Source organism: Chiloscyllium punctatum, chromosome 19, assembly GCF_047496795.1.
Source record: "Chiloscyllium punctatum isolate Juve2018m chromosome 19, sChiPun1.3, whole genome shotgun sequence".
NCBI classification, from domain to species: domain Eukaryota; kingdom Metazoa; phylum Chordata; class Chondrichthyes; order Orectolobiformes; family Hemiscylliidae; genus Chiloscyllium; species Chiloscyllium punctatum.
The window spans coordinates 61423018-61440042 of record NC_092757.1 but is presented as its reverse complement, the minus strand read 5'-3'; the positions used below and the strand labels follow the sequence as shown (position 1 = coordinate 61440042).

The 17025-nt window shown below is 41.7% G+C and overlaps 2 protein-coding genes across 2 annotated transcripts in view; one reads left to right on the top strand and one right to left on the bottom strand.

Moving 5' to 3' along the window:
• LOC140491402 (uncharacterized) overlaps positions 1-17025 on the bottom strand; it is a 272700-nt gene that overhangs the window by 89934 nt on the left and 165741 nt on the right. The window lies entirely within an intron of this gene.
• The window catches only part of LOC140491195 (myeloperoxidase-like), a 121347-nt gene continuing 108904 nt past the window's right edge, over positions 4583-17025 (top strand). The window contains exons 1-3 of the mRNA XM_072589174.1: positions 4583-4617; positions 5179-5264; positions 6220-6313. Of these exons, the coding sequence (XP_072445275.1) occupies positions 4583-4617; positions 5179-5264; positions 6220-6313 (215 nt within the window). The remainder of the gene's footprint in view (positions 4618-5178; positions 5265-6219; positions 6314-17025) is intronic.

The window sequence follows — 17025 nt, the reverse complement described above, 5'->3', positions numbered from 1 at the left end:
AACCTTGTTTGGTGAGTTTGTTTAAGATGGGACACTAAACATCAATGAGGTGAGTTGTGGCATTAATGAGACATTTAACAAACATTAATCCTCACCAGTTGGAATCTCAGCACTACCTACTGTGTATCTCACCATACCACATGTGAAAAGCGTAAAAGATGGAGTGAGATGCGCTGGAGATGGGCCTGGCTGGATTTATCATCTAATTCTGAGGCACATCTTGCCATTGCCCACATCACTCAGACCCTTGTAAGATTTTACCCAATGTCTATCAAGCCAGGTTGCATTGTGGGACCTGCCTTCTCCAACATTACTATCAGCTCGGAACATAACACTGTCACCTCAAGTCTGGAACTACAGGTAATTTATAATAGCTAGCATTTCAATGCGGCTCCAGTAATAATCTTTTTTTTTACAATTTAATGGATTATTTAAACTTAGTAACATCGATTTGATTTAGAAATACCTTGAAATAAATACAATTTGCAACAGATAGAGTTAGCAAAATAGAAATGTGTAAAAACTCAATAAATTACAAAAAACTGATTCTTGCTTTTTTTATTGACTAAATGCAAGTTGCAGTAGGTTTTTGGAGGGATTGTCATTCTGAGGCCCAGTGAGCTTTATCACAGTATCTGACTAAATGTGCTTCATTAACTAAATACCTACCTCAATGTTGTCCCAAGTATCCAATTCAAAACTACGCTTAAAATGCACTGTCCACTTCCTGAGGGATGACTCCCCATCTTCATTGAATTTAGCAGTTGTACCACCCACTGCCATTTCCATTAATACCCGCCTCTCTCTCTTATTTCAGTAGGGAAACAGCCCAGGATAGAGCACAGGATAGAGATGTTGGGCTGCCTGACGTACAGTTCCCCATCCCTCATCTGGAGATGATCCTGACTCTGACTGCCTCATGCCACCTGGCCATGTCTACGCAGTTGGCGAAAGTACGAACAAGAGTGAAAAACCTACTTGACCTCATCCTTACCTCATCCTTGACCTCATCTGCTGGCTGCAGATGCATCAGTCCATGGTAGTTTCCGAGAGAATGGCCTTTGCACAGTTCTTGTGGAGATGAAGTCCCATCTTCACATTGAGAATACCCTCCACCATGTGATGTGCTAAATTGGTCAGATTTCAAACAGATCTATCAACTCAAGACTGGGCGTCCATGAGGTGCAGCAGAATTGTACTCCAGCACAATCTATAACCTCATGGCCCGGCATATCCCCCTACTTAACCATTACCATCGCTGGTTCAATGGAGAGAGCAGGAGGGCATGCCAGGAACACCATTAGGCACACCTGAAAATGAGATGCCAACCTGGGGAAGCTACCAAATAGGACTACTTGCATGCCAAGCAACATAAGTACCAAGTGATAGACAGAGTTAAGCAATCTCACAATCAATGGATCAGATTGAAGCTCTGCAGTTCTGTCATATTCAGTCTTGAATGGTGGTGGACAATGAAACAACTCACTGGAAGAGAAAGCTCCACAAAAATCCCCATCCTCAATGATGGAAGAGCTCAACACATCAGTGCAAAACATTTGGCTGAAATATTCACAGCAATCGTCAGCCAGAAATGCCATGTGGATGATCCATCTCAGCCTCCTCCAGTGGTTCCAGCCTCACAGATACTAGTCTTTGGCTAATTCAATTGATTCCACATAATGACAAGAAACTGGTGGAGACATTGTATACTGCTAAGTCTGTAGACCCTAACAACATTCAGGCAATAGTATTGAAGACTAGTGCTCCAGAACATGCTCCCCTCTGTAAGCTCTTATCATGTAGTTATAACATTAGCATTTACCCGAGAGTGTAGAAAATTGTCCAAGTGTGTCCCGTACATAAAAAGCAAAACAAATTAAACCCGGCCAATTAGTGCCACATCAGTCTCCTGTCAATCATCAGGAAAGTGATGGAAGGTCTCATCTACAGTGCTATCCTGCTCAGCAATAACCTGCACAGTGATGCCTAGTTTGTGTTCCACTAGGGCCACTCAGCTCCTAACCTCATTACAGCCTTGGTTCAAACACGGACAAAAGAGCTGAATTCCAGAGGTATGGGGTGAGTGATAGCCCTGGACATCAAGACTATATTCAACCAAGTGTGGCACCACTAGCAAAACTGGAATCAATAGAAAACTTTCTGGCTGTTGTTGTGGTTGTTGGAAGTCAGATATCTCAGCTTCAGGGCATTTTTGCAGGAATCTTGCAAGGTCATGTCCTAGGCCCAACCATCTTCAGCTGCAGACCTTCCCTCTGTCATAATGTTGGAAGTGGAGATGTTCAGTGATGATTGCCCAATGTTCAGCAGCATTCGTAGTTCCTCAGACACTGAAGCAGTCCATGCTCAAATGCAACAATATCTGACTATATCCAGGTATGGGCTGACAAGTGGCAAGTAACATTCATGCCACACAAATGTCAGCAATCACCATCTCTAATAAGGGACAATCTAACCATAGCGCCTTGGTATTCAAATGTGTTATTGCCACTGAATTCTGCTCCCCCTCTCCATGATCAGCATCCTGAGGGTTACCAGACTCAATTGGACTCACCATGTTAGCACAGACCTAAAAGAGCAGGTCAGCAGCCAGGAGTCCTGTGAGTAACTCATCTTCTGACTCCACAAAGCTTATTCAGCTTCTACAAGGCAGAAGTCAGGAGTGTGATGGCATGTTCTGCATTTCCCTGGATGAGTGAAGCTTGACACCATCCAGGACAAAGCAGCCCACTTGAATGGCACCATATCTACAAGCGTCCACACCCTCTACACTGTTGCTCAGTCCCCGCAGTGTGTACTGTTCACAAGGTGCATGCAGAAATTCACCAAACATCCTCAGACAGCAGCTTCCAAACTCAAGATAGCATCCATCTAGAAGGACAAGGGCAGCAGACACTTGGGAACACGATCATCTGCAAGTTCCTCTCCAAGCCACCCACCATCCTGACTTGGAAATATACCAACATTCCTTCACTGTTGCTGAGCAAAAATCCTGGAGTTCCCTCTTAATTGACTTCGCGGATCAACCTCCAGCACATGGACTGCAGTGGTTCAAGAAGGCAGCTCATCACCATTTCATCAAGGGCTACCAGGGACAGGTAATAAACGCTTGCCAGCCAGCAATGCTCACATCCCGTGAGAGAATCAAAGAAATAGCTTTTGAATGGGGTACCTGAGTTTGTTCTTTACTTACAGTGCTGGGAACACCTGAGCGAAGGCTATCCCACATGATTTAACTGACTGAGGCCTGTGAGCAAACATGACAAGCTCCCCGGCTTTGTGTTTCCACTAGACAGCAAGGCAAGAATTGAAAAGTGTGGCACTGGAGACGCACAGCAAGTCAGGCAGCATCCAAGGAGCATGATAATCGATGTTTCGGGCAGGAGCACCCATTCCTGAAGAAGAGCTTATGCCTGAAACGTCAACTCTCCTGCTCCTCGGATGCTGCCTGACCATCTGTCTTTTTCCAACACTACACTTTTCGACTCTGACTGCCCAGCATCTGCACTTCTCAGTTTCTCCTTGAAGTAATATGAGCCTGGTATCTCTGGATGAGGTAAGGCAATGCAAGGAAATGCAAGACAAGGATGCTTGGGTAAGGTGTTTAACAAACAATAACGCCCCTTTAATTAGCAGCTTGCTGCTGCCTTGTATGAAGTTTCCAGATGTTTGTCTACTGTGAGCATACATTTCTGGGCCAGCACCATGTGGCCAATATCTGAGAGCTCCTCTGTATCCAGTCTCCCATTGCCTGGAGGTAGAAAGATCTGGGTAAATGAATTTGTTGAGAAGCTGGGTTGGTAGCAGGGAACAGGTTTCTTCAATGATAAGTGCCTAAAATTTCAAGGAAATAGAGGATTTATTCCTTGATTAATACTGAGACTAGCAGATATAACCCAGCCTTTCCAATGAATATTCATATTGTCTTAATATACACAAGTCACAAAATCTCTGAGGTCTTATTTTTAATACATGGACAAATTTAGTTTTCTCCAGGGTGGAAAGTCTTAATTCTATTCAGTTCTTTGGTGACAGAATAACCCAAAATTCTAAGTTTAAAGAAGTTGCAATAAGATGCTAATTTGAAAGACAATGTTTTCTGAGTCTGTGCTGAAGTACAAGATATAATGATTATGGACACTAATATCATTAAATCTCATTAATACAGGACACAACCTGTTGATTCTTCATTCTCCAGGGTTGCACATAGATTGTTACCTCGTCACACTTTATTAACTTGCATTTTATCAGCATTTTTCTTTAAACTGAACATGCGCAAATAAGAAATACCACGAGATGTTCATTTGCGGAAAACTGGGCAAATATCTGATTCCTCTTAACATTGCCAGGGAATTCATCCCATCCTGTGTCTACTTGGCAGAATTTTACTGCTGCTGGCAATTTCTAAAGGCAGACATCAAAAGACTTTCTATAATTCTTAGCTGTCACTTCTCCATTAGTCAGGTACTTGACTCCAACAAAATGCTATCAAGTACTTTGGTAAGTAACAATACAAAGTTGTTTTGAAAATATTGCTGAGCGGCTGACGCCATTGGTGTATGGCATGACCAGCATAAACAATCAAAGTTTACTGGACAAGTGAGTGAAGCTGGCAGATTGGAAATTTCGAAGTCATTGGTATCAGCCACAGATTCACGAAGAGTTGGAGAACTCAAGGTGAGTAGCCATAGGTGTCCGTCTGGATAAAGTTTGATTACACGATTTACCCTGCTTCTGGTTGACTTTAGCCTAGATACAGTGGTTTAAATGATTACTTGGAAGGTTGTTCTTTTCTTTAATGGTACAAATATTAAGAACTGCCCAACCAATTTTTTTTCAGTCTTGGATCACTTTACAAGTTAATGCATTGATGTTTTTTACTGAATTGTTGATGGTTAATTTCTTATTTTCCATTTCATCTCCATTTCAGCCCAAACTGGTCTTGTGACTGAATACACTTCTGACAGAATGTTGCCTGTCTGGTTACTGGGTGTGTTGCTTATTGGATATTCTCTATTTCAAACTGTTAAAACAGGTAAATAACAGACCTGATTTTCTTGATATAGAATTGTCAAGGGTATAGAATGTTCCAGTGAGTCACTCTGGATAAATGAATTATGACATGGTTTTCCTCCTTATGACCATTTTTCTCCTTATTAGTCAGATAGATGACTTAAGATTTTTAGACAACATAATACCTTCACAACACGTGAGGTTTGGTGGCTCAGATACTGCCCATTCAAAAGGTAACAAATTCTGTTTGCGTTTTAGAATTCTCTCACCTCTTTGACTTCTTAATCAAGTCACTTGCTCTCCTTCACTTTAATTTCGCTCCCTCTTTCTCTTCGTCAGTCTGCATTACTCTCTACTGCATGGGTCCCTCATTCCTTCAATTTCTTCTTAGCAAATTATACATTTCTTTCATTCATTAGTGTCTCCTCAACTCTCATGAGCCTCCCTCCTTCATCAGTCTTACTCTTAACTCCTTTCAGTAATCTGTCTTCAGCAATCGTTCTCTTTTGCTAGTCTCTCCAGTTCATCAATCTCTTGCTGCATTGAGGATCTCTCTTGAGACATCCTCAATACAGCAATATCACCAAGTTAGACAGTGAGTTAGTTCATGAGTAAGTGAGTTTGTGAGTTCGTGAGTGAGTAAGTCTGTGTGTGTGTAAAGGGGTGGGCATTGGGACAGCTCGGAGAAAGAGGAGTCCACGGAACCTGCAATCTGACAGTCTGTCAGAGACATTTTAGCCTTTCTTAGCAGAGAAACAATCTTCCAACAGACTGGGCTTTTGGCGCAGTTACAAGCTAAAAGATAGCAGCTCTCACACTGTGAGCAGGGCAGGAAAAGAACTCACCTCTCACGAGTATCCAGGACTCATCTCCAATGCACGACACAAGGAGCTGCCTAATGGTATGTTGGAATAATGGATTGTGCAGAATTCAGCCGCACTCAACAAGCTATCTATAATATCAAAGGGCAAAAGCAATAGTTGCCATTCTAGTAAAGAGGGTCAAAACAATACTTAGATATTCACGTTGGCATAGTTTTAGACTAGCTCAAGTGATTTACAACTCAGTTGATTAACTGAGCCTGTTCATTTCATTTCTTTACAAGCCAAGAGCAGTAGAAGATTGCATCACATTTTTCAAGACTTTAAACTTTGGGTGAAGCAGTTGTATTCCTTCTTGTGTCAGCAGGTTCAGAAGAAGCTCAGGGCAGTCCTTTTGTAAACAGCTCTGTACGAGAAGATATCAGACTGGTGAATAGGGCAGACAGAAAGACTCGAGACAGGTAAGGCAATACCTCCGGTCGAATGATCACAGAGTGTGCGGGCTGAGGTGAGTGACATTGTTAAGGTTTATTTCAGGAGTCAATTTTCCTGGTCCTTTGGAAATGGACAGGGTGGGAGGCAGGACGGCTGGCAAAATAGGTGAGAAAATGCAACACAGGGCTGGCCAATATCTTTCCGCTATCATGGTCTTCCCACATGGCAGCCAATTGAGCTACTTCAAGATGCAATTAACATCACCTCCCACCAACACGGGCCTTTTGCCTAAAGCGGGCAGCCGACTAATACCTGGGGGATCACCGGGTAAAACCTGGAACCCTTGCAGTAGGTTCTTAGGGATGGGGAGGCACATGTCATTGGCTAGCCTGTGGCATCTAAGAGCCAAAATGGCCACCCCTGTTCCCACCTCAAACTGCCAGCCTTCTCCCCAAAAGCCACTGTTTCTCGGCATCAAGGTTCCCTTCTCTTGGAATTGCAGCCAATGCTCCCTCTATGCTGCCCAGCCGTGCTGTCTCACTGCCTCCATGAAGCTCAGAACGTGCTGATTGGTTTTCTGATATTTGGCTTCTCCTCCCCGACCAGAAGATGCTGATGCACACAAACTGTGGAGGTCTGTGCAACGGTACAAAGCAAAAAGGCGAGGGAATGTTGGCTGCAGTCTCAGCCATGGCGAGTGGTGATGAGTCTGAGTTATCATCGCTCTGGTTGACTCAGCAGCTCTCAAATAACCAACATTTCAGGGAAGGGGAAAGAAAATGCACCCAAGACAGAAACAGATCGGCAGCAAAGGGGGCACAAGAAGGAATCAAATCCTGCATTCTGCATCTCACTACCTGGTGGGAGATCCTCCCACACAGGCCCCAAGATTTGTGGGTCAAGAATCAGCCTCTTCAATCACTTGGAGATTCATGACAGAAATCCGCAAATCTGAGTGGATTATTGAGACATCCCTCCATCTTTATTTGGACAATGGTCACTATGTTGGCCTTTTATTTGGCCACCACTGGCAAAATTCTGCCCAGGGTCCCATGTCCTATTAGAAGAGGGAGGTTAGATCTTGCTTTTGCCATCAGCAACTGAACTTCTAACTGTTCCAAGCCCACACTTCGGATTACTTAATTTGCTCAGATTTTCAGTATAGTTGGAATGGGTTTATTCATTGTACAGTATATCTTACACAACCATTCTATGGTTTCAACATCAGAGGTGACAATGGCTCCCAGCAACAGCAGTGTCTACCCTTTATGATCAATCACCACCTCATCCTGCCCTCGACCCACTACAATAACATGAGCATCAATATTTCCAGGCTGTGACTGCTATAGCTCATCAATGGTAAACTTGTGCCCATCACAACTAGGGTATCCAAAGTCAGGTGCTGCATGAATAAGATGCATCGGAAGATTGGAACAATTGTATAAGAGAGAGCTTGATTGTGGAATGTTCTGCTATTTTGAGTCCTGTATATTTAAGAGGGCCAAGATGTGAGGGAAAGATTTAGAAAAAGAGAAGCTAAGAAATGGAGAATAGTGAAGTTCTAGAGTCTGATTTCCTGATCTGATGTTCCCAATGCTCCACTGTTTCCATTTATTAAAATTTATAGACTGTGAATCAGACTCAGCAGGTTTTCAATGTCCTCATGGGAAACACTACTTGATCCTGAGGCTTTGAATCAGCGACTCAGTCTTATAATGTACTTACTGAGTTAGAATGGAGTGGAGAAGTGGTGAAGGCAAGGATCAGGTTATTGAAACTGAGTGGGGACTAGCTGATCTGGGAAGGGCAGTGTGGCTGATGGCAATATGGAGCTTTCTATGGCTATGGATCCGTGTCAATTCAAGGCTGATGTCTATTCACCATGAGTCTTGAGCTGCTGCCAGCCAGCCCTCCCAACTACTGATCTGTTTTCACAGTAAGGTGTGTCTCAAGGCCTGAGGCAGTTTAGTGGAAATGTTTTGAACAACTGAAAACAGGATTAAAAACTGAAGGAGCTGTGGATGCTGTAAATCAGAAACAAAAACAGAAGTTGCTGGAAAAACGCAGCAGGTCTGGCAGCATCTGTGAAGAGAAATCAGAGTTAACATTTTGGGTCTGGTGACCCTTCCTCAGAATTCACCTTCGTTCCGAAGAAGGGTCACCGGTCCCAAAATATCAATTCTGATTTCTCTTCACAGATGCTGCCAGACCTGCTGAGCTTTTCCAGCAATTTCTGTTGTGGAAACAGGATTATCCTCGCAGTCAATATTATCAGGACTGCTAGACTTCAAAGGCAGTTTTAGAGTGTCTTTGAAATGTTTTCTTTCATCTTCCTGGAACATTGACTATTTTTATAGATGAGAGACTGGGAGGGGCACTTTAGTAAGCTGACAGATCTGATTTCACGGAAGTTTTGCCATGTTATGGACTAGACCAGACCACTCAAAACATTCTTAAGCAGGCAGCTCACACCATAACTTTGCAATTTATTTCGGTAAGTGTGCAGTGAAAATTACCCAGATTAAGTTAGCAAGGTTGACTACTAGATTTTAAAACAGACAAAAATTAATTCACAAAATTACATACAATGAAACACAAAGAACAGAATAAAGAACCCCTACAGAAGAACTCAGCCTATCCAACTAGATATAATTATGCTGTTCTGAATATACATAACAGTCCCAATAAACAAACTTCCTTTAAAGACCAGTATTAGTGGAACACATGCTTACAGGTTGAAGTTGAAGGGCAGAAAGAGAGAGTTTCCACACAGTTCCCTGTTGAACTTCCAACCAGTTCAAGACTGAACTAAAACTGCTCAGCTCAGCTAGAGAGCCGACCACTCCATTTTCTTTATACAGGTCACTTAATAAACATGACCACTTTGGCCTGAAGTCTCATCTGTTTACATGCAAACAAAAAACCTCTCAAAACACTTTCATCTCTGTACCAAACCAGACTGATTGGACCTCGACCCAGTTTATTACCCCTCTGAAAAAATCAAGGACAGAGTCTCCTTGAGCCAAGGAACAGGTTTTAGAAAAAAAAGGCACTAGCTTTGTGACACCTCCTCCCTTAAAAAAAAGAACCATCATTACCAAAAGATGGCTTCATTTTTTACCCTTCAAAACCTGGTTAGTAGTCTAAAACACACGTATACACTGTACTAACTGTAAACATGCAAACATGCACAACCACATGCAAATTCAGGCCGTGACACACCCACCACCAAACGCCTTCATATCTCATTCGAGTCTCACTAACACATCGGCAATCACGTTTTCGTGACCTGCCATGTGCATAATTGTCAAGTTGAACAGCTGTAACAACAAGCTCCATCTAAACAGTCTGGCATTTTGTCCGTAAATATTTCTACAAATGTCAATAGGTTATGATCAGTGTATACAATTGTCTCAGATGCATTGCTGGTAATATAAACACTGAAATGTTGTAATGCCAACACCAAGCTGTTGAATATTTCTGTTGATGAATATTCAGCTTCCGGGAAAAATACCCAGTGGGTCTTTCTATAAACTCGTCATCCTCCCACAGGAGCACCGCACCAACACCCACATCACTGGCATCGATAACCACCTTGAAATGCTTCATGTAATCCAGTGGGGCTAATACTGGGACAGTGGTTAACACAGTTGAGAGGCTATAAAATGCTTTTCTTGCCCTTTTGTAACGATTTGGGTGAGTGGAGCAGCCACACTGCTAAAGTTCACCACAAACTTCTGGTAAAATCCACTCATCCCCAAAAACTGTAGTACTGCTTTATCCGTCCATGGTGTGGGAAATTCTCCAACTACTTTCATTTTTGCCAATAACATGGCCCAGGAAGGTGACTTGGGGCTTGGTAAATTCACTTTTAGCTCAGTTTACCAACAATCCTGCCTTCCAAAGTCAAACGATCAAGTCCGATAAATGCTGTAAATGTTCATTCCACATGTGACTAAAAATCATTAAGTCATCAATGTAAACAACACAGTTGGGTAATCCGGCAATGACCTTATTAGTCAGCCTCTGAAATGTGGCTGGTGCATTTTTCATCCCAAATGGCATGACTTTGAACTGTTACAGTCCACGTGACGTTATGAAAACTGGAATTGCCTTTGCTCTCTCGAACAGAGGTTCTTGCCAGTAGCCTCTGAGAAAGTCCCATTTTGAAATGTAAGTTGCTTGTCCCATTTTTTTGACACAGTCCTCCAACCGTGGAATTGGATAGGCATCAGTCTTTGTAACGGCGTTGACTTTGCAATATGCCACACATAACCGTTGGGTACCACCTGGCTTTGGCACCATGTCTATGGGTGAGCTCCAGTCACTGTAACTCACTTTGATTATGCCATCCTGGAGCATGAGCTCTATCTCCTTTTGAACCTGTGCCAACTTTAGAGGGGTATGTCTATAAGGATGCTGCTTATTCGGAACAACATCTCCTATCTCTACATAATGCACAATTAGGTTAGTCCTTCCCAGTCTATTTCCACTTATCTCCCCATGTGATAGTAATAATTCTTTCAAGTCATTTTGATTTGCTTGTAACTCAACAATTTATCCCAATTTTTGACAACTTCCTCATTGTCCAATTTGATTTGAGGAATGTTCAATTCAGAATCCTCTAAATTTGGTTCTTCCTTCTGTGTTGTAATCATTAACACTTTCTCCTCTTGCTTTCCTTCCCTATCAAAATACCTTTTCAACATACATGACATACTCTGTGAGATTTCTTCCTGTCTGGAGTCTTTATCAAGTCCTTCACCTCACTCAATTTCCTCGCAATTTGATAAAGTCCGCTAAAATTGCTTTTAAAGGCTCACCTGTCACTGGAAGTAACACCAATACCTTTTCCCCATTGAAAAATTGCAAATTTGTGATTTCTTATCCACTTCCTGTTTAATTGTATGCTGTGATACTTTTAAATGCTGTCTAACAACTCCTTGGCTCTATTTAATCATTCCCTAAAATTTGACACATAATCCAAACGGGTGGTCTCTGAATTCTGACTTAATAATTTCTCCTTAATCAATTTTAACGGTCCTCTTTCTTCATGGCCAAAAACTAATTCAAATGGACTAAATTTGGCCAATTCATTCAGTGCATCTCTGATCACAGAAAGTACAAGCGGAACTCCCTTATCCCAAACATCTGGAGAAAGTAAGCTCTCAACATGATCTTCAGTATTTGATGCCATCTCTCTAGCGCTCCCTGTGATTCTGAATGGTACGCAGTAGATTTGATTTACTTTATTAATAAGTTATCCATAACCTGCTTGAATAGTTTGGATGTGAAGTTTGGTCCTTGATCTGACTGATCTCTATTGGTAGTCAGTATCTAGTAAAATATTTAGGTAGTTCTTTTACAACCCTTTTAGCTGTGATACTGCGTAATGGGATTGCCTCTGGAAATCCAGTCGACACATCCATTATTGTTAATAAATACTTATTCCCACTTTTTGTTTGAGGTAGGGGACCTACACAGTCAATCAAGGCTCTTGTGAAAGGTTCCTCAAATGCTGGAATAGGTATTAAAGGTGCAGGTTTTATTACTGCCTGTGGTTTTCCGATTAGCTGACATGTATGACACGTCTGGCAAAATTCAACTACATCCTTGTGTAGTCCAGGCCAGTAAAAATATCTTTGTATTTTTGCCTGTGGTTTCCTCACCCCTAAATGACCGCCAAGTGGTAGCTCATGAGCTACTCGCAGCACCTCTTTTCTATACCCTACTGGCAAAACAATCTGATGAACGTCTGTCCATTTCTCATCTGCTTGAATGTGTAATGGTCTCCATTTCCTCATTAAGACATCATTTATTAAGTAATAACACAGAGAAAGGCATTCACTCTCCTTCTCTGTATATGCCTTTTGTATAACTGTTTTAACTCTTCCTATTGGAATAAAGGGGGAACTAGCCATTTGGATACAGAACTGGCTCAAAGGTAGAAGACAGAGGGTGGTGGTGGAGGGTGTTTTTCAGACTGGAGGCCTGTGACCAGTGGAGTGTCACAAGGATCGGTGCTGGGTCCTCTACTTTTTGTCATTTACATAAATGATCTGGATGTGAGCATAAGAGGTGCAATTAGTAAGTTTGCAGATGACACCAAAATTGGAGGTGTAGTGGACAGTGAAGAAGGTTACCTCAGATTACAACAGGATCTTGACCAGATGGGCCAATGGACTGAGACATGGCAGATGGAGTTTAATTCAGATAAATGTGAGGTGCTGCATTTTGGGAAACCAAATCTTAGCAGGAATTGTACACTTAATGGCAAGGTCCTAGGGAGTGTTGCTGTACAAAGAGACCTTGGAGTGCTGGTTCATAGCTCCTTGAAAGTGGAGTCACAGGTAGATAGGATAGTGAAGAAGGCGTTTGATATACTTTATTGGTCAGAGTATTGAGTACAGGAGTTGGGATATCATGTTGCAGCTGTACAGGACATTGGTTAAGCTACTGTTGGAATACTGCATGCAATTCTGGTCTCCTTCCTATCGGAAAGAAGTTGTGAAACCTGAAAGATTTACAAGGATTTTGCCAGGGTTGGAGGATTTAAGCTATAGGGAGAGGCTGAACTGGCTGGGGCTGATTTCTCTGGAGCGCCGGAGGCTGAGGGGTGACCTTATAGAGGTTTACAAAATCATGAGGGGCATGGATAGGGTAAATAGGCAAAGTCCAATATTCCTACCACAAACTCTCCACTCTTTTCTGGACTCTCTAGCCTCACTTTACATAATTGTGCATTTTTTGTCTCACCATGAATGCCTGTTACCAGCACCTTTTCTGCCAATAGTCTCTCATGAGAACATATCTCCTCATCCCTCAGCATTACGGACTGAGAAGATCCTGTGTATCTTAATATTGTAATGTCTTTACCTGCTACCCCTTGCCTATGTGAATAAACTTTACATGTATATTTTTTAAGCAAATCTGGCACTTGCTCCTCACTCAACCTCTTTTCATCTTGTACACTCTGAGGCAGTTGTCTAACTTCCCTTGTGCTTTTTGTTACTAGTCCAACAAAACTCCCAGGCTTGTTTGGTTTTACTACACCCGGCTTTCTCCAGTCCACCAACGCTGTGATTTTGTGTGGTCCACTTTATTATGATGAAAATACCGGAGCTTTTTAACTTCTTTGTCCCCCTCAAGGCCTTCTTTTTTGCCCTGTGGTAAATTATCCTTATGATCGTCACTGAGATCTACCTTTCCCTTTCCACGTGAGGATTTCTCTTTGCCCCAGTTTCTATCCCTCATGGACTGAAATTGATTCTGGAAGCCAAACCGTGTTTTATGAAGCAGCTCATAATCATCAGCCACTTCAGCTGCTAACCTCGCTGTTTTAACTCTCTGCTCTCCCACATGGGTTTGCACTACTTTCTCACTGAGCCGACCCTCAGTCTTCATCTCCATCCTTTTCAGCTGACTTTCCTTTTCAAGTGTCAGATTTTGAAGTTCGAAAGCTCTCTCCTTTTCTTTCTGTGCTCTGTCTTTTTTTGCTGTCTTCTGCTGCTCTCTCTTTTTCCCTCTCTTCTGCTTTTAATTGTAACTCAAACCATTTCATTTCTGCTGCCCTTTCTGTATCTCATGCCTCTATCTCAAACTGCTTCATTTGAAATGGAATTCTTGTCATCTCTATAGATTCTGATGGTTTCTCCAGCAAGTTTAAATGCTGAGCTGCTGCTGTAATTGTCTCTCCTTTCCTCACAGAACCAGGCAGTTCCAATTCCAGCTCCTCTGTTAATTTTGCAACTTGGTCTTATTCACTTTTTGCAAAACTCCCAAAGTCACTGCATCCACTTCCAGAAAACTTTTGGCGACTCAAACAGCCATTCCTACCCCAACCAAACCAACACCCGAAACGAAAACACTAGCACCTACTACTCGCTGTTTAAAATCCTGCAAAGAGGCCCCAGTCTGTTAATGACTACGCCAGACCACTCAAAACATTCTTAAGCAGGCAGCTCACACCATAACTTTGCAATTTATTTCGGTAAGTGTGCAGTGAAAATTACCCAGATTAAGTTAGCAAGGTTGACTACTAGATTTTAAAACAGACAAAACTTAATTCACAAAATTACACACAATGAAACACAAAGAACAGAATAAAGAACCCCTACAGAACTCAGCCTATCCAACTAGATATAGTTATGCTGTTCTGAATATACATAACAGTCCCAATAAGCAAACTTCCTTTAAAGACCAGTATTAGTGGAACACATGCTTACAGGTTGAAGTTGAAGGGCAGAAAGAGAGAGTTTCCACACAGTTCCCTGTTGAACTTCCAACCAGTTCAAGACTGAACTAAAACTGCTCAGCTTAGCTAGAGAGCTGACCACTCCATTTTCTTTATACATGTCACTTCTAAAACATGACCACTTTGGCCTGAAGTCTCATCTGTTTACATGCAAACAAAAGGCCTCTCAAAATCCTTTTCATCTCTGTACCAAACCAGACTGATCGGAGCCCAACCCGGTTTATCACCCCACTGAAAAAATCAAGGACAGAGTCTCCTTGAGCCAAGGATCAGCTTTTAGAAAAAAAGGGACTAGCTTTGTTACAGCCTGAATACCTGTGAAACTGACTTCAAGAAAATCACTAGTTTTTGGATTCAAGCTGCACCATTCTGAATGCGTCACAGTTTAAGCAGGGTGCAAGTGAGGTGGTTGGCTTGGACAATCCCTAAAAGATTGAACTTTGCATGGTAAACATAAGAACTAGATTCTCAGTAGCTGTCTAATAATGGTGTGGACAATGTCACTGTTATGTGGCTATTGTGAATAAAGTTGGCAGACTTATGTAATCTCCATATTCCTTAATATCCTTACTCATAGAATTAAGGTATAGGTCAAACATGATCTGATTGAATCACAGGAGAGGATCAAGAGGCGAAATGGTGAACATGTCTTCTGACATTTGAAACTTTGCAGATATACAAGAGGTATTTCTTCAAATGCCACATTGACAGTTATTTGCATCAACTGCCCTCAGCTCCCGTAGAGCCAGGAGTACACTTTTACTGTCAAAAAGATCTAGTTCAACAATAATACAACTTCTGACTTAGAGCCTTTATTACACTTACTGGACACTGCAATTAGACCATCACTGCATAATTATCTGATTAGAAATCAATTTATTTTATCTTGGATATTTTATTCACATTAATGTAAAGATTATTTGTGCAGATGCTGAAGTTATATGAGAATTGGGCAGGTCAAGCTTTGTGGTGTGTCCCAATATTTAGACAACAAGATAACATCACTCAGGCTCCATTCATTGTCCAGTCATGTAACGTTTTACGAATGTTGTTATTATCCCGATGCAAATGGCACAATCATTTCAAGAGGGGGTAGATGCATAACTATCTGAAATACAGAAGTCTTGGTGCGTCATTCTGCTGTTAGTCTTACAAAAAATGGTACCTTATTGGATGGCTTCCCATTCAAATAAATGATATGGATTGGAGTTGCTGGTGGGTGGGAACCGATAGAAATTTAGAGCCAGTTCATTTCAATTCATTTTAAATCCATGGCAGCAAGTCAAGGTCTCCAGCATTAACTGTTTTGATGCAGATTCTCTTTCCTTCAGGGTGCACCTGCTGGAGATTCCTTTTATCTTTACATGTTGTTTTTGTTTTGCTCTTTCTTAATCAAGCCTCCTTTCATTCTCTTTCTTTATTTCTGCATTTAATGTCAAACTCATCCACAGCAATAAACTCATTGTTTATTTTCTGATTCTTCAATTTGTTAATTTTGGAAAATATGCAGCAGCTTGCCCCTACTGCCTTGAAATCAAAATGCATTAACTCACACTTACACCAATTCTCAGCTCAGACTATCACAGGAAAGATTTACTACTAGCAGATTCCTTTCATAATCTGTTACATCGCTTTTGGACTGGTATGGAAGTTTTTGCAAACATTTTCTGCCTTTACATTAATAAAGTAACAGAGACTAAAACAAAATCCATTCCAGCGTACAAATGTCCAAAAAAAGGAGTGACTGTAAGAAGTGAAAATGAACTCAGTGTCAACTGTTACCTTTGGATGCTGCACCATTGTATCTAGATTGGGAGGCTGGCAGGATTAGCATTGGAATTTCAAAATTTCATGATATCTGTTTCATTACGGTCTGCTTCTCACTGTCTATGGCTATTTGAGGTAATGAATAGTTGCAGCTCCATTGTTGGACAGCCAAACTCTTTAACAATTTCCTTTCTAGTTTCCACACTGAACAGGCAGCAGCTATACCAGGTGGCTTTAGGTGACTGCAGCTCTATTCAGTGATGTAAAGTGGTTTTAAACAGAAGAAAGAAAGTACTCCCCCCTTGTTTAGAATGACTCATACTGTCATGGAAAAATACTGTACATGGCACTGAAAGCAGAGCTTGGAGTTCAATGTCAGCTCTTCAAAGTCACCCAATATCAGTGAACACAGGAACTGAAGATGGCAAACAGACAAGCTCATGGTTGCTGAGAAGGAAACACTGAGCAAGAGGCTTCAGGACTGCACACTGTAGAAGAGAATAACGTGACCAATCCTGATTTAGCTAATTATTGAAGGACATGATACATGTTGAAAGAAAGAACAAAGTGCCTGCAGTTGGATTATTACTTAATGCACCAATAAAATGCCCTCCAACTGGCTTAATGAGTAAGCATGACATTATGAGCAGGAAATTGGAACCCAACATGTAGATTACTGACATCAGAGAGCAAGAGATTAACAGCAGATTAGCAACA